Here is an 18,745-nt window from a genome sequence, read left to right as displayed (position 1 = left end):
GAGTGGCTGCTTGGGGGAGGGGGGAAGGAGAGGGCGGGCCTCCTTCCCCATCACCGACTTCATGCCCAGTGACTCCGTCCTCCCTTCTAATCCTTCAAAACCGCTCCAGACGGTTTCTAACCTAATACTGAAATGCTGATTGCATGGGGAGGTGTGCAAGCCCCTGCTGTATAAATTAAAACACTCAAATCTTCATCTTGTGCCTGGGGCCCAGCCCGGCTAGGGGAGGGGGGAAAGTGGGAAGTGGCTCTCAGGGGAAGGGGGCTTCCCTCCCCTATGAACAGACAATTCTCAGATGATGAAATTGAAACTATTTCCACTCATATGAAAGAGTGTTCCAAATCACTACTGATCAGAGAAATGCAAATTAAGACAACTCTGAGATACCACTACACACCTGTCAGATTGGCTAAGATGACAGGAACAAATAATGATGAATGTTGGAGGGGCTGTGGGAAAACTGGGACACTGATACATTGTTGGTGGAGTTGTGAAAGAATCTGGCCATTCTGGAGAGCAATTTGGAACTATGCCCAAAAAGTTATCCAACTGTGCATACCCTTTGATTCAGCATTGCTGCTATTGGGCTTATATCCCAAAGAAATACTAAAGAGGGGAAAGGGACCTGTATGTGCCAAAATGTTTGTGGCAGCTCTTTTTGTTGTAGCTAGAAACTGGAAGTTGAATGGATGTCCATCAATTGGAGAATGGTTGGGTAAATTATGGTATATGAAGGATATGGAATATTATTGCTCTGTAAGAAATGACCAGCAGGAGGAATACAGAGAGGCTTGGAGAGACTTACATCAACTGATGCTGAGTGAAATGAATAGAACCAGGAGATCGCTGTACACTTTAATGTTGTATGAAGATGTATTCTGATGGAAGTGGATATCTTCAACATTAAGAAGATCCAACTCACTTCCAGTTGATCAATAATGGACAGAAACAACTACACCCAGAGACGGAACACTGGGAAGTGAATGTAAATTGTTAGCACTACTGTCTATCTACCCAGGTTACTTATACCTTCGGAATCTAATACTTAATGTGCAACAAGAAAATGGGATTTACACACATATATTGTATCTAGGTTATACTGTAACACATGTAAAATGTATGGGATTGCCTGTCATCTAGAGGAGGGAGTAGAGGGAGGGAGGGGATAATTTAGAAAAATGAATATAAGGGATAATGTCATAAAAAAATTACTCATGCATATATACTGTCAAAAAATGTATAATTATAAAATTAAAAAATAATGAAATATTTAAAAAATTGCTGATTGAAAGAGTGCTGCATTTCAACTCTGCCCCTTACTATGTGTATATCTTTCATTAAATTATTTAATTTAATTATCTCAATCTCACTTTTTCCCCATCTGCAAAATGAGAGCTCTTAACTCCGAGGCACTGAGGATAAAAAATGTCTCTTTCCTCAACATAGAAATTGAGTATGACATATGTGGAATATGTCATGGTCATTTGTTTTGCTTAATTCTGTCCTATGGAGAAAAGAATGAGAAACCAATTTCTTTTTTTAAAGCATTGGTAAAACAATAATCTAAGGGTGCTAGATTGGATTGTTTTTGTAAGATTCCTTTCAGTTCTAAATTTACATTGTTGTGCTGCTAAGAAAGGTATTATTATTGAAGACTTCCAAAGGCTGATAGCCTGCCCCCCAAGAAGAGCTGCAGCTATCACCACTTGATTACTGGAATGATCACCAACGGGAGTAAATAACAGGGGAGGGAGATTTACAACCTTAAGTTCCTCATTCTTCCCAGCTCTTATTTTAGAGAAATTTTAAAAGTTTATCCAAAGGAAAAGGTTAGAAAGACCTGCAGGTGACTAAGGAATATTTGCAGATTGGCTGATAACCATTTCTCTTATTTACTTTTTTTGTGAAGGATAAAGGGTCCTTTAGGTATTATAATCTAGAAATATAGAGACAGGCACACTGAAGCAAGGCCATATAGGGTACTATCTGGCTTTAAAACCAATGCTGTGAAATGAGTGCTGGGACTACAGCGTCAGAAGCACTGAGTCTAAATCCTAACTATTTCTTACTAGTGATAAGTGACTAATTTCCTCAGTTTCTTCTTCAGTAAAACTCGGAGGTGGGGTTGAACCAGACTATATCACCTATTTACCAGATGTTTCAGAGGCTCACAGTGTTTTTTACTTATTAAAAAAAAAAAAGACAAAAAACAACAAAGAACCCAACTTAGAAGCTTATCCAGCCACAGACCTCAAGAATATTGCTTATAGGCAAGGGACACAGTCCTCCCACAGGCCAGAACAATTTATTCTCAATAAAACTCAGATAAATTACAACCTTGTCCATCACCTCCCCCTTCCTCCCAAGCTGCTGACTCATACAAATTAAGTATGTTTCTTAACTTAAAGGTTTGCACCAAGAAGGTAACAAGAGAAAGAGGAAGAAGAGAAGGAGGAAGTATGGCAAAAGCAGGATTTCAAACCCATTCACAACTATTCTGTCAATTGCATTTTATCCAGGACTCTTGAAGTAATCTCCTTTTTAGGCAAATTGCTTTATGACTTCTGAATTCTGTGTCAAAGGGGGGTAGTTCTGAGGTTTATAGTCTGTAAATTGTGACTATAATTCGAGAAGTGAGGAAAAAAGGATTATCAACAAGAAGTAATAATTCTCACTCACATTTTATACATAGCTCTCTAAGGTTACAAAATGTTTTGTTCTTTCCAATAATTACTTCTTCATGACATGTGATTCATGATATCATCATCAATATAATTCAATTAACATTTGTTGAGTGCCTTTATGTGCAAAATACTGTGCTAGGCAGTGGAAGAAGGGAGAAGGAGAAGGGAGCTACAAAGAAAAGACTGGAAATTGACCACCCTGAAGAAACTTCCATTCTGTTATTTTTTATTCTACCATTTTACAGTTGAAAGATTGAGTTCCTATTGTGTACAGTGCTACTAGCTGAGGAAGATATAAAATTTAAGATGAGATGTGGTTTCAATCCTCACAGTAGGACACATACAGATAATTGACACAAACATGTCTAAGTAGGATCAAAGTGCTCAGTGGGTTCCAAATGGGAGAAATGGTCATGGTAAGATTGGAAGGCAGAATTTTCATTTGGCTTTAAGTATGTGAAGAATTTAACAAAAATGGGCAATCTGATGGTGGGGAATGGCTTGAGTAAAGACACAAAAATGGAAAGGAAGAGCATGAGGATGTGTGTGGAAGACCAGAGAATGAAGATCAGTTTGGGGGGAATGAAGACTGAATGAAAGGAGTTAGGGATTCAGTTGGTTCCCTAGAACAGTTATAGTACACTCTAATAGAAAAGAGAGCCATAACTTCAGATATAAAGCTCCTAGCATCTTCATATTGAATACTGACTTGGAAAACCACAAATTAACATTCTCTATCACATTTCTCTATTACATTATTACATTTTAATCTGATTCTTTAACATTGGAGACTGACCTTGAGGGCAGGGATTAGCTTTTACCTCTTTTTGGGAAAAAAAAAAAAGCACAATGCCAGCCTTATGGTAGGCATTTAATAATGTATAATAACATGGTAGGCAGTCAGATTTGACTTTTTTGCATTATAGAAACCTTTGGCTGTTTGGTGAAAGCTATGGATCCCTGAGGAGAATGTTTTTAAATGCATAAATTAAAATACATGGAATTACAAAGAAACCAATTATATTGAGATAAGTTATAAAAATATAGTGTTTCTTTTTTAAATTCATGGACCTCAGTTTAAGAACCTCTGCTCCTGGAATGAGCTGAAATTTTGCAAGGTCAGTCATGGAGGCAAGCAAGAGTTTAAATTCCTTTGTGTCCTCCACTTAGATAAAACTTCCTCTACTCCCAAATTCTTCCCTGTCCAGCTCAAAAATCATCTCTTTCACAGTCTTTCCCGGAACAACTCAACCAGTCACGATGACCAGATGACCCTTCTGCCTGGCCCCACCCCACAGCAATCTGCTTGTACATTTTGTGCTAGACTGCCTTGTCTTGTTTCTTATTTGTAAACTTGTTTTATTTGCTCACCTAGATTTTGGCTCTTTGAAGCAGGGATTTTATCTCTTATGACTTAGCATTTACCACAGGCCTGGAAGTGTTTTCATACTGCAGGTGCTGTATAATTGTGAATGAATGAATGAATGGCCATTATTTAAGACATCAGATGAAAATAAAATAAGTTTATTCTTCAAAGATATATAATGTCATCAGGAGTGATACCTCTACTCTATAACTTAGTGAATAAGTTTCAAGAGATATTGAACCCAGGTTCCATGAACCTGAGATATCTTTTGAATGTAGTTAGGTTTGTTAAGAGATATTCATTCTCTTTCCATACTTGAAGCCTTTCCAGGTGTATAGAATCTGCTGACAGAGCTTTTGCTCCATGGCTTTATGGAACTCGGGGTTCCACAAAAATGACATCTTAGGACTGGAAGGAAGGTGATAACAGATAGAAATGGGATCAATAGCTTGAGAAAGGAATAGTGGGGAAAATGATCAGGCACTATGTATAGTACAAAATAATAGCAGAAAATAAGTCGAAGCTGGAAGACTTGCTTTCTAATGGTTCCAGGATACTGTAAATCACTGAAGGCAGAGATTGTTCCTTTTTTGTGTGTGGCAGGGGAGGGGGGATCAGGGGCGAGCTTTTGTATCCTTAATACCCAACAAAGTCAGTAACTGGACATAGCAGTAATCAGTTCATTTCTGTGGGCTTGAACTGAATGTGAGAAGAGATTGTCCATACTGGATCTTGAAGTCAGGAGATGTGGATTCAAGTCTCAGTTCTGCTCCTTGATAAGACCTTTTAAGTAATTTCCGCCTCTCTAGTGCTCAGTTTCCTCTTCTGTAAATTGAAGAGGCTAGCTGTATTTATGACTTCTCAGGTTCCTGCAAGCTGTAACCCTCCAAGAGCTCATGAAAGCCCCTCCTTGTTTAACTGTCTGGCACACAGATTAAACCGTTCTCTCTCCTTCATAGTTGCTCACTGTTTAGGCTAACCCTCCATGTAAGTATAAGACTTCTAGTTCCAAAGTTCCTTCTTTTCTTTTCCATTTCTCAGATCTTCTCCACAGTAAACACTCTTCAAATTCTCAGGGAAAAGCATTCCACACTAACAAAAAGTCCCCGCTGGATGTCCTAATTAACACTCTTTTCATAACCAGGATCCCTCTTTAGTGTTATTCTGTCCCCCCTATTTCTCACCCAAATGTGTGTAATTCTGGGAAGCCAGGCTGTCTCTACCTCTTAAGAAAACAGACCAATATCAAGTTGGCCTAAAGTAGAGACATTTCCTAGTGGGCTACAAAAATGTATAGAGACTTATTACTACAATGCCAGGAAAGAAACAAGAAAACAATGCCAGCAAGAGCAGCTCAGCTATAATTTACAGACATCACATCTCCTTCAGAACAACAATGCAACATCAGTATCCATCAAGTTTTCAACAATCCATCCTTAAAAGTTTTCAATAGCTCATTCTTAAAGTTACTGCTGAGTGAGATCTTTCAATGAGATGTTATACTCTCCCAACACTTATCAATTTCAGGAAACATTTAAACAGCATTTGCTACATCCAACTTTAGGCGATACATTTTAGTTACTTAAAGGAAGCATTTGGCATATTTGTCCCTTAGAAGAACTGAGAAGTGAACTAGATATGAAACTGTTTCATATACTCTTTAAGATACTTACATATAAGTATCTTAAGAGTATATGAAACAGTTTCTATATATATATTTCTTTAGTTTTAACAGGAAGGAAAATTAATGCTAGATGAAGTCCATCCTGTAAAATCAACTAAATTTCTCAACTTAAAAAAAAATGCATTAGATAATGTGACTGGTAGACCCTTCCCTGTACCTCCTCCTTCCCCCGGTGGAATATGATGCAAAAGGAAAGGGAAGTTCCTGGTTTTATTAAGATAAATGTAAAATCATTTCTCAGGATATAGACATTTCAACCTTTGCAAATTCTTATTCGGGGAACTTAGAGCAGCCGAGAACAATGGTGTGAACCAGGAGAAAGATCACAAGAACCGCTCGCTAATCCAACAAAAGCAAACTGAGTTAGTCTAAACTAGACACAGACCAGTAAGTAGGACAGTTCACTAAATGGTAGTAAAAAGAAACTCATCGTTTAAAAATGAGCGATTGAGACTGGACGTTTCACTGGCCCAGGGGAACCTCCCAGTAAGGAGACTGTCCTCTAACAAGGCAGGTCAGCTCCTCTGCAACTTAGAGTCTGCTGCCCAGCGCATACACCGGTTAAATGAACGACTCGCCAATATGTGTCATAAATGGCATCGTGCTGTTAGGAATAAATTGGTGAAAAGTGGGATAAATGACTGTTTCTTGGCTATTTACACAAAATTGCGGCTAAGGATGCTTGAAAGGGCTAACCAGCACGTTCTGGGGAATAGACCGCCGTCTCTTAAAGGGGAATTTGAAGAAAGGTCCCGAAGCCACCCCCTGGCTGGAAGCACAGCGCCCAAGTCCAGAATAAGGGACACCCGGTAAGACGTAAGCGAAGGTAGCATCCAACAACCAGCAACCTTTGTTGACCGTGCCTCGGAGATCTCCGAGAAAATCTGGCCCCCAGACAGCCTAGCTGGACACAGCCCGGCTGCCTCAAGGCAGACAGGGGCTCCCCATTCATTCCCCGCGTTTCCCCGTAGCCCGGCCGGAAGGCGCTTTCCGTTCGGAGCCGGGTTCTAGATGCCGGCTGGCTGGGTTCCACAAAAGGAACCCCGCCGCCGCGAACGTTCCATGCACTCACCTGTCCTGGAGGACGCACTCCCGGGGCCAGAAGCCAGCTTCGTCGCCGCCAGGTGAGGTGGAGGAGGAGGAGGAGGACGGAGAGAGGGAGGAGGAGCACCAACCTCGGGCAGGGACCGAGGGGACTGGGATCGCAGGGACGCGGGGGGAGAAAGGGATTGCCTCCGCAGCCGGGAGGAGGATACGCAGCGGAGGCTGGACACGTCTCTCTGGAGCAGGGCCGAGCAGAAGCGAGTCGGGCTCTGATACATTCCGCGGGGGCGCGCGCCGGCCGATGGCCCCGGATCGCCGGGCGCCCCGGGACGGCACGAGCCGGCTCTGGCGCGGGAGGGACGGAGGGTGCCGGGGGAGACGGGGGCCGCAGGAGGGGCTGGGCTCAGGGCTGCCCGGCTGCTGCCGCAGCCCCCGCAGCCTCCTCCGTCAGCATTCACCGAGGGCTCCCGACGCCCGCACAATGGAGCCGGGGTCGCGAATGCAAGCGCGGGGGGAAAGTTGCGCTGGGGGACGGATGCGGAGAGCCCGGTTCTGCCTCCCCTCCCCCGGGCGAGCAGGACGGAGAGCAGCCGGAGCGGCGCAGCGGCGGGCGCAGCAGGGAAAGCGAGCCGGCGGCGGCGGCGCAGCAGCAACGTCTGCCTGGCGCACCTCGAAGGCTACAAGGCTAAGCGGGAGGGCTAGCGCAGGGCCCTGACGACACGGGCTGTACCACGCAGCAAGGGGAGGGGTGTTCCGGAGAGAAGGGCTCCACGCCCCACCCGCTCTCGGCTTCCCGAAGGGGAGCTGCGCCGCCCTGGGAGGAATCAGACTCTTCCTCACTCAGCATCAAGCCCCCTGGCACACAGGAGCATGAAGGGCCGGTTTCGGGGTTTGCAAACTGGCGCCTCCCCCCTTCCGGTCTCCGAAATGGAAGCGCTCTCGCCGGGCCGGGTGTCCCAAGCTGGTTCTGCAGCAGGGGCCCACAGAAAGTGCGTGCGTGTGTCTGTGTGTTTCTCGGTGTGAGTGAACTAGGGCAAAGGTCAGCGGCCCGGGGCACGCGTTCCGTGTCCCTGGCTAGCCCGTGAAGTCCCCGACGGCTCACGCTCGTCGCAAGCTCCCCGGGAAGCTTTGCGAAGCAGCTTAACACTTTGATGGGTCTGTGATCTCATCGATATGGGCTCTTCCCCCAGAGATGCAGATCACCCCCCTCTGCTTTCCCCCAATCTTTCCGGCCAGCAAGCGGGGCTCCTCGATCTTCCCGGGGGTCAGCGTGGCCCGGGCTGTCTCGTGTTCCGCTTGTAAACCCCGTTCCATGAAGTATTTATACCTCGTCCCTGCCTTCGTGCTCCAGCCATCGGCAGTATCCTGCAGTCTCTGGATGTCCACCACCCACTTGATTAAACTAAACTTGGGTGATGGAATCCAAGTGTTCACGCTGACAGGGAATGCTAAATTTTAAGTGCTGATCGTTTGGCGGATTGATTGAAAGTAATACCAAATGTCTGGGAAAGCAGGCTAGAACCAATCTGTGAGGATCTGCTTTACAGACTCAGCGAGCGACACAAGCCGTCTGAAAATGGAAGCATTCGGGACTCAATCCCATTCCATCTCCGCTGCTCCTGCAGAAAAAACTGGATAAAGTGGGATAAGCACTGATTCCGTCATCAGGACCTTGTCACAATCCATCATCATGGATGTTACCTGTGAAATTTGAGGCAAATCATTTGACCTTTCCAGGTCTGCAGCTCCTCCGCATCATGGGAGCTTGGTCCTGGAGGACGTCTGCAATCTCTTCTTCTTTTTTTTTCTGAGGGTTAAGTGACTTGCCCAGGGTCACATAGCTAGGAAGTGTTAAGTGTCTGAGATCAGATTTGAACTCGGGTCCTCCTGAGTTCAGGGCTGGTGCTCTATCCACTGCGCCACCTAGCTGCCCCAGACTTCTGGGGTCTCTTCTAATTGAATTCTCAGATCTCTAGGTTACATCCCTCTTCTGTGAGAACTTAGAGCTGACACTAAGCAGCAAAGACCCTTGACAAGTCTGTGTCTTCCTATTTTATCAAGGCTTTCCCTTTATATTAGTAACCAGGAAGGATTATTAAACAAAGGCATCTGTGTTATGTCTGTGAAACATGTATAATTACTTTTCAATAGTATTTTATTTTTCCAATTACATGCAAAAATATTTTCAATAATTTATAAGATTTTGAGTTCTAATTTTTTTCCTTCTGTCCTCCTTTCCCAAGACAAGCTATATGATAGTTTATACATATACAATCACTTTAGACATATTTCCATATTTGTCATATTTTGGAAGAAAAATCAGATTAAGAGGGAAAGATATGAGAAAAAAATAAACAAAAAAGTGAAAATAGTCTGCTTTGATCTGCATTTACTCTTCATAGTTCTCTGGATGGCATTTTATATCCTGAGTCTGTTGGAATTATCTTAGATCACTATATTGCTGAGAGAACCTAAGTTTATCCTAACTGATCATCATATAATCTTGCTATTACTACATACAATGTTCTCCTGGTTCTGCACACTTCACTAGGCATCAGTTTATGTAAGTCTTTCCATGCTTGAAAAATGAAGTCTTATGTGATCTTAAAATATACAGGGACCCGAGGCTTCAAATAACAGCCAAGTATCAAAGAGAGTGTGTAGGTGAATCAGTATAAATCCTGCATCTGAACCTGGAAGTCTAAAGAGATGATAAATCATATCATCTTTTAGTGTTTAGGTTTCCCAGTGTGTAAAATGAGAAAAATAATACTTGCTCTGTCAACTATGCAATATCACCTGTATAATAACTATATATTATATATATGTTATATATACATAATTATACATAATATGTATTATATAATTATATATTATATCACCTGTATAATAAGAAGATGGAAAATGTAGGAAAAAATGAAATTTAAGAATACCCAAAAGACCAAGTAGATTTTGGCATTAAATTGACACAAATTGTCAAAATATTTCTCCAATATTCTCTCAAAGTATAGTGATTGTTAAAAATATCTTAAAAGATATGCTTTCATTAGGAAATTGTTCACACATACACAGTTTGCTATGTTTTTTTCATGGAGAAAATTATGAAAAGATGGATTAATTTCATGTAGTGGGTAACATTTTTAACAAAATTTACAGAGTTTAAAGAGAATAGTTACTGTAATCTACCACCAGAATTCTTTGAAGCCTCATAATGGCCTGCAGATGATCCTAGGTTCTTGAAAGCTCTGCTGATGTTGCATAGGCTATGTTAGTATAGTGTAGCAGATATAAAATACTTGTATTTGGAGTTAGGAAAATTTATGTCTAAATCTAGCCTCTGACACATTGGCTGTGTGACCCTGGGCAATTCCATTTAACCTCGGTTTCTTCATCTATAAAATGGAAATAATAATATCTATAACAGTAGCCTCATAATGAGGCTCAAGTAAGATCATGTATGTAAAATCACTTTGCAAACTTTAAAGGACTATTTAAAAATCTAAGATTATTTTAAGTATTGATGTTATTATTATGGAAGCTATAAAACATTTGAATACAGGCTGAGTGACTGATGGGCTTCCTTTTGAGGACCAGTCAAACCATGATGTTGTATGGAAAGGTTTATTGTGAGGTTGCCCACAAATTAAGGGTGTTTTGAGCTACGGAAGCTAGCAAAGATATTCCTCTATGTTGAAAGGGAATTGCAATCTGCATAGGTGAAGGGTGCAGCCACATCTGTGAAACCCCAGATTCCTGAGGAAGAAGTTACTGAGCTGCAGTATGCTCATGACAAGTCAACAACTTCCATGTCTCTATTCCTTTTCTCACAAAAACCCCATGAAGGAGGTAGCGTTTAGAATTGCTGTTCCTAAAATTGGATACTCTCCCAAACTTATACCTGTTTCCATTGCCAAGTGAAACTACAAACATCTTAAACATTATTTGGAAAATTAATGGATTCCCTTTTATTTTTTATTTTGGGAAGGAGTGTACCAACTGAAGAGTTCAGAAGAACATCAAAGAGTAAGGATAGAATCTGTCATTCTAAAAAGCCTGGGAGAAGGGTCTAGCTGTCAGGTTCCTCTGATTTGGGGGTTCATTTGACCATAGATAGATGAATTAGGTGAATAGCTATACTGGAGCCCAAGAAAATAAGTGTCCTAAGGAGATGCTGTTTTGCATTTGAAAAGCAAATTAATTGAAATAGTCTGCAAATATCTGCATTACAATCTTTCAGAGACTCTTATCCTTTACATCCTTTTGATACAAAGACTTTTTTTTTTTTCTCCCTAGGAGCTTAGCAGCAGGTGTTTCATATCCAGGCTTCCATAGAATCTTTTCTTGTTTTATTTTTGTGTTGTTGTTTTCTCTGCAATAATAATAAACACCCAAACTCTAGTCTATATAAATTAGAGATAATTTGTATCAGGATAGAAGTAAAAAATTAGGTTCTATTTTTGAGTTTTATTCTGATGACTTCAAAAACCCATAGTACTTCCTTTTTTTTCCCCTTCTTTCCTTAGTGTAACATACTATATCAGAAAATCTTTCAAAGGACAAAGTATTATTCATTCTAATTCTTGGAAAATCAGCCTTTTCTGTTTTCCCATTTTGTTCAGATGATGAGTAGGGATGGAAAATACTCTAGAAGACTCATAGAATAATGGCACTAGTGCCAGAATGAACAAATGTACATCTTATTTTTTGAGAGTCATTAAAAATTCAAAACCAACTATGGATGTAGAATATCATCAATATAGTTGATGTATTGGTTTTGCTGAACTGCTTCCTTTTTGTTTTAAAATTTTTGTTTTGTTTTAAACATGTGTTGCTGGGGAAAGGGAATATATTTAGAAATGAATTTCATGTAAAAACAAAATGAATCCAGAACAACAAGATGGAAAAGGAAATAAAGGGGCAAAAGCAAAAATATTTCCCGTTTTCATTTTAAAAAATATCATTCATGGTGTTGGTTAGACTTTCAAAATTTTAAAAAGAGATGACCTTAAAATGAATCTTGAAAGCCAGTTTTCAAAAATGTGATTAATTGTAAATCTAAGTAAATTGGTTTTATTATTATGGAAAATACAGTTCACAAGAAATTACTCTAATGCTTTAATAGATATATGATCTCAATGACATGGATACTTCCTCCAGAGATGAAAGTTGTAACTAACTTGCATGGTATAATAAAAACTGACTGACCCACATTCAAGGACACCTCTATTTCTTATTATTGTCCCCATCCTGAGAAAATCATAGTTTCAGTCATGCTGTTCTGTAGCCTTAGCTATAAAACCAGTGGGATTAACAAGATGACCTTTAAAATCTTTCCCAGGTCTAAAGCTATGATTCTTTACCTACTTTTCCTCCCTTAAATTTGCCCCAAGAAGAGTTCACCCAATGTGCTCTGGACAATCTTTTTATTCTCTTGACGTTGTCTTTTGAATCAAGTGCTCCACATTTGTGATGATGCAGACAGATGGTTTAGTTGTCTGTGAATAAAAAGTTTAAAATATTTAATGGATCAATTACTCAGATACTTAATTGTTAGGGTCACATCTTTTTAGAAGGCTTTTCATTTATGCAAAGACCTGAGAAGAGTCACTCATTTGTAATCTTGTATAATGGACTAGGCAGGTTGAACTGGTTACACTATCCACACAGAAGGAGTTGCCATGGAAAGTCAAATACCATTTAAATGGCAATAGGAAGGAAAGATTGATCCTGGAACTATGAAGTTAAAAGGGCCCTTAAAAAAAAAAAAAGCAAAAAACTGTACTGTAGTTTACTAATGCACAAAATTTTATTTGCTCTTGATGCAACTATACAAAATGAATAACAAAGGATAAATCTTAAAGAAAACAGACATCTTGACAGTTGCACTTAAAAGATGTTTCACTTTTGAACATTATCCTTCTCTATCCTCCCAATGAAATGGAAATTAGATTTCTCAAGTGATTCATGTTCTTTAATGCTTTTTCCTCTCCTCCATACTTTGCTCCCATAACCCTCTCCCTTTTCCCATTTCCCCTAAAAGGCTCATCCTTTGTAGACACATTTTTTATTCTTATCAACATTCTAGTCCATAAGAAATAACTCAGACAACTTACTTTAGGAGAAAGTTAAGGAGCCCCATTTATTTGGTAATGTATGTGGTATGTTCACATCTCTCATACTGAAAACGATACTTCTAGAAAAACAGACCAGCAGCTTGTTAGCTTTGGGGGTTGAGATGCCATCATTGGTCTGCCTGTATACTATATTGGGTGGTCTTATTTCTCCTTGTACAGTTTCCAGCAGACTGAGATAGTAGTAGATACATGATACAAGCTGGTTGCATGCTACATGCCCAGATACATGCTGGAGTTGGAACTGGAAAGTTCTTGGTTGAAATTTCACCTCTGGAACTTATTAGCTACATGTAAGTCACATTACTCTTCTAAACCTCGGTTCTCCAGTTATAAAATGGTACATGGTTGTTGCGAGCTGTCGTCTCTAGAAGCTGCCGGATCGCTCTCTGGGAAGAGATCTGCTGTGTCTACTCAAATCTTTAAGACAGATTCTTCTTCCTGTAGTGAACCGTTGTCTCCAGGCAGTTGCTGTTAACTCTTGTCCTTAGAAGTGACTTCCCTTCCTGCAGAGAGCCCCGTCAGGCCTGATGTAATGCAGAGAGTCTTCTTTCTCTGAGAGTCCTCTCTTTTATTCTCCCAGAGAATGGGCGTGGGATAATGCAAGGGCTTCTGGGAAGAACCACCCCAGCCAATGAGCTTGCCCCCTCTATCAAGTCAACCTGAGTTCTCACCTTGTAACCGTCCAGAAAACCTGAGTTCTCACCCAGTAATCCTAACACATGGTAAATGGTACATACATTACCTGATGATATGATGATAATATTACCTGAAAGACTCTATCTCACAGGGTTATCATGAAACTCAAATAGGATAAAATCAGTATGTGGAGCTTTGCAAAACTTAAAGCATTATGTGTACATCAATCATTATTATGTGTTTTCCCCTTTACTCACCATGATGCTGTGGATGTGACCCTGTTTTCGACAATAAAATCAGTCCATAGTGGTGTGCTAGGTGTTGGGGATACAGAGACAAAAATCTGCAAATCTATTATGTATAATTTGCTATTCTTTTTAAATATATAATAGAGTTCTTATGCAACATTTTTCCCCTTCTTTCCCCATCCCTCCCTCCCTCTCATGCTAAAGAGAGACACATACACACATACACATATAAGGCATATATGAATATACACATATGCATACATATACATGCACATATATACATGTGTATATATATATTTATATTTTTTACATGCTATTCTACACATACTTCTATTTATCAGCTCTTTCTCTAGATGCAGATAACATCTCCCTTCATATAACCTTTGTAGCAAATTTGGCTATTTATAATAATTAAAATGATTTAGCTAAGTTCAAAGTTGCTTTTAAAATAATATTGCTGTTACTGTATATAATGTTCTCCTTCCATTTTGCCCACTCTTTATGTTATTGGTACCTTTCCATTCATCCTGGACATTTTTCTCATTACCTGTTAAACTAGAACCAGGATTGCCTATGCAATTTGGAGATGAGAGAAAAGAATTCAGATTTGGATTTCGGATCACCAGTATATTCTCTCTGATCCTATAACATATTCAATCAAGAAAGACTAGAGTGATTTCAGGCAACTTATACAGGCAAGATACCACATTGCAGGTCAGAGAGGAAGGTTATATGAAACAAAGTACACTCTGTCAATGACGGTTAAGCAAACACTTCTTAATAAGAGTTGATTTATAAGAACGCAAACATATTTTACATTTTAAATTGTTAATACAGTCTGCTTTTAACACAATAGATCCTTTATGACAAGTGCTTTACGATGGTACCCTACTCCCTTTTAGGTCAATAAATCTTTTAGATCTCCCAGTTTATTAGTTGTTTGTAGAGAGGAGTGATATGTCTTTCAACTTTGACAGCTGTATACTAACTTTTGTGTTTGACAGGATTTTGTTGCTTTTCTATGTCTTCTTCATCTAGATTGTTGTAGTCAGTGTTATAGTGTTCTTTTGAATTTTCTTGATTGTGCATCATTCACCCATTAGGGTTATAATGAGTAATTTTGGCATTCAAGGCAACCAGCAAGAAATGTGCCTGGGGTAAATACCACACATGGTGCTTTGCATTACATGATAGGAAAGTAATTTAAGAATTAATTAAGGCAAATTTAGTTGAGAGTGAGAATCACTTACTATATTCTATGCCTTTTATGATGCTGAAATATTTCAAGTGCATTAAATATTATGCCCTTTAAATTATGGTGCACTGGGGTAAAGCTGCTGCTACTCTGCCCTAGTTATAGTTCTCTCAAGTACATTTATATTTATAATTTGGGCACACATCCCTCATTGGACATATTTTGTTTCTATTTTTTTGTGAATACAAATAGTGCTGATACAAACATATTTATATAAATCTTTCTTTTCAATTAGTAACAACTCATGGCATAGTCCTCCTGGCAGAATCTCTGGGTGAAATGGTAGAAAGAATTTAGTAACTTTTCTTGTATCATTCAAAGTTGTTTTCCAAAATGCTTAATGAATTCACAACTCCATAAGCAGTGAATTAGATTCAAGCAAGTTTAGTTGTCTAGGAAAGCAACTCAATTTGAGATTCAGAAAATTTGGGCTTAAGACCAGTCATTCAGAATTATACTTAAAAGAATTTCAGAATTAAATAATCCTTTCCAATTTTGGAAATGTTCTAGTCTGGCTCCTTTATTGCCCAAAGAAGGAAACTAATGTCCCTTAAGGATAAGTGATGCCCACAAAAGCATCTATTGGTAGCAGAACCTCTCATGGATATGTGATTGCATCCTGTTGGGAATCCCTTCAACAATGAAGATTTTATCCCATCCATGATTGGCCATCCAATGTAACCCTTTTGTGTGTTTTCCCAAAAGTCCATTCTGAGTGGGTAAATTTGCTTGGATTCTTCCCAAACTTCCAGTGTATAAGTGGAACATTCTGGCTGTTTTATCTCATAGCTCTCTCGCTGTATGACTAGCTTTTCTTTTCCTTTCATACAAATGACACTAGAGAAGATGTGTTTGTGGAGCAACCTAATTTCTTTTTCAATTCCATCCAAAGTGGATTACTTCCCATATGGACAATTGGACCTTGCCACTTTTCCTGTGGCTATTCACTGGATCTTGTTTTCTCACTAGATTTAGCATGACATTTGGTACGTAATAACTGCTTGATTGGGGCAGCTAGGTGTCACAGTGGACAGAGTGCTGGGCCTGAGTCAGCAAGATTCCTTTTTCTAAATTCTCATCTGGCCTCAGACATACTTACTAGCTGTATGAGCCTGGATGAGTCATTTAACCCTATTTGCCTCCATCTGTAAAATGAGCTGAAGAAGGAAATGGCAAACCACTCCAGAATCTTGACTGACAAAACCCCATATGAGGTCATGAAGAGTTGGACATGACTGAAAATAACTGAACCACAAGAAAAGTGTTTCATTAAATGAATACTTTTGATTAAATGAACATTTTGTAAAACCCTGGAGGAGATGGGGCTGGTGATTTTGCACAGCCCTCCCTCCCTTAAATCTAATTCACTTAAATGTCATGCTCTTCTTTCAGAATGTATGACAAACAAATTAACTAGTTAAGAACGTTGTCTGAAGGAGCCTTTTACTATGGGGATCTAATTGAAAAGGAGTTTCTCTAATCCTTTCTACATTTCTCTAAGAGTAAATAAGAGTTAATCTTGAATGTGATAGAGACATTAAAACAGTAACAACTTCTGTCACCACATCTGGGCCAATACACCAAGCCTAGGTCCTAATGTTAATTCCCCTCAGTACTCTTCCCACTAAACTACTGGTAAACTTGTCCTATTGTCCATTTCCTTTGGGTGTTATGTCCAGATGGGGAATTATTTCTTCTCCGTGGAGTCTGATATTATGTGTCCTTGATATTCTGTAACATAAATTAGTTCTCTGCCAGAACCTGATCCTGTTTGCCTTGAACATCACCTCCCCCAACCCCTCCCTGAAGACTTTGAGGAGGCCTTAAACTTTCTAGTCACCTGCCTTCATCAGAAGATGCTGCTTTTCCCTTATTGCCACATCCAAACTCTCGCTCTTGTATATGTAGAGTCTCTGTATCCAAACTTAATACCTGTCCAGATCTGGATTGCAACTAGCTCATAGTTTCACTTTCCACTTTTGTCTTCTATTCTTATCCCTGGGAACTACCACACACACATTGACATCCCTGCAAATATTCTAACTTTTCAGATCACTCTATTTCAGTTACACACTGGAGTGGTCATACACTTAATCTTTCCACATTCAGGAAATTTGAAATTTTATTTTCTAATCATTTTTTAACATACTATCTCTTCCTATGCTTTATATAATTCACCATGGCTTCCAATCCTTCTACCCATTAGTAGTTTCCCAAGCCATCATCAGTCTTGCTCTTATGCCCTTCTTCCCAGTCTTGACCCCTTAATGAACCAGTTCTACTTTATACTCTGCTTCTGAATTCCTTGCTCCCTATTCTATTGGGATTCATGTCTTATCAAATTCCAAACTTGGATTACACCTACCAGCTCATTAACTTCTTCTAATCCTACTCTCAGGCTGCTGAATGAAACTGGAGGAAGTCATGAAACCATGCCGACTGGTTTTACTACAAGTTTATTTTCTTTAATCTCAACTGGATTTTCATTATAGCTAGACAATCTTTCTACTTCTCCTTAATTGATTTTTTCTCCTTACTGGATATATGGCTATTCTAAATGTTCTCTTCTCAAGCCTTCTTGAGTACATTTTCTCCCAATATCTTGCCTAATTCTTCACTCTCCTCAAATAGAAAATTCAAGGCTATTTACCATATGCTCTTTCTATCCTATTTATTTCATATACCTCCTCCTACTTCCTCCCCCACCCCCACCGTTATCATCCCATATTAGTTATGTCTCTACTCCATTTTCTCATGGAGGGTTGGCTCTTTTCTTTATCAAGGTGAACCCCTCTACATATATTCTTGATTCTATTCCTTCTCATCTTCTATAACAGATTCTTCCCACTTTCTTCATTCTTCCTGCCCCAATTTTTAGTCTGTATATTATTCCCTTTTCTGGTATCTATAAAACCTTTCCCCTCTGACAAGGACTGATTATCATTCTTATTTTTTTTTTTTAATGTTTATAATCATGTTTTAATGTTGCATAAGGGAGGACCCCAGTAATGCTTGTTTTTCTTTCTTTTTTCTTTCTTTTTCTTTCTTTCTTTCTTTCTTTCTTTCTTTCTTTCTTTCTTTCTTTCTTTCTTTCTTTCTTTCTTTCTTTCTTTCTTTCTTTCTTTCTTCTTTCTTTCTTTCTTTCTTTCTTTCTTTCTTTCTTTCTTTCTTTCTTTCTTTCTTTCTTTCTTTCTTTCTTTCTTTCTTTCTTTCTTCTTCTTTTTCTTCTTCTTTTTTGCTGGTTCACTCTCTTTTTTTAATTTAAGCTTTTTATTTTAAAAAAATATGCGTAGATAATTTTCAGCATTCATCCTTGCAAAACTTTGTGTTCCAAATTTTTTTCTTTCCCTACTCCCCCAATTCCTCCCTTAGATTGCAAGTAATCCAATATATGTTAAACATGTGCAACTTTTCTATACATATTTCCACCATTATGGTGCTGCACAAGAAAAATCAGATCAAAAAAGGAAAAAAATGAGAAAAAATAAAATGCAAGCAAACAACAACAAAAGAGTAAAAATGCTATGTTGTGATCCACACTCAGTCCCACAGTTCTCTCTCTGGGTATAGTTGGCTTTCTCCATCACAAGACCATTGGAATTGTCCTGAATCATCTCATTGTTGAAAAGAGCTTTGTCCCTGATCATTATTCTTAAAATACTCTTATTAGATCTTAGATCTCTGCTAGCTAGCT

The 18,745-nt window shown here is 39.3% G+C and overlaps 1 protein-coding gene across 3 annotated transcripts in view; it reads right to left on the bottom strand.

Moving 5' to 3' along the window:
* Positions 1–8,139, bottom strand: part of NOCT (nocturnin) — a 37,790-nt gene extending 29,651 nt beyond the window's left edge. The window contains exon 1 of one of the 3 annotated variants that reach the window (XM_074273715.1): positions 6,807–8,139. In XM_074273715.1, the coding sequence (XP_074129816.1) occupies positions 6,807–7,056 (250 nt within the window). In that variant the 5' untranslated portion in view covers positions 7,057–8,139. The remainder of the gene's footprint in view (positions 1–6,806) is intronic. The other 2 variants (XM_074273716.1, XM_074273718.1) reach the window with 2 other exon arrangements.
* Between the last annotated feature and the right edge of the window lie 10,606 nt (positions 8,140–18,745).

This window comes from Sminthopsis crassicaudata, chromosome 6 (assembly GCF_048593235.1).
Source record: "Sminthopsis crassicaudata isolate SCR6 chromosome 6, ASM4859323v1, whole genome shotgun sequence".
Taxonomy (NCBI): Eukaryota; Metazoa; Chordata; class Mammalia; order Dasyuromorphia; family Dasyuridae; genus Sminthopsis; species Sminthopsis crassicaudata.
The sequence above is the reverse complement of the archived record's forward strand: the minus strand, read 5'-3'. Positions and strand labels throughout refer to the sequence as shown.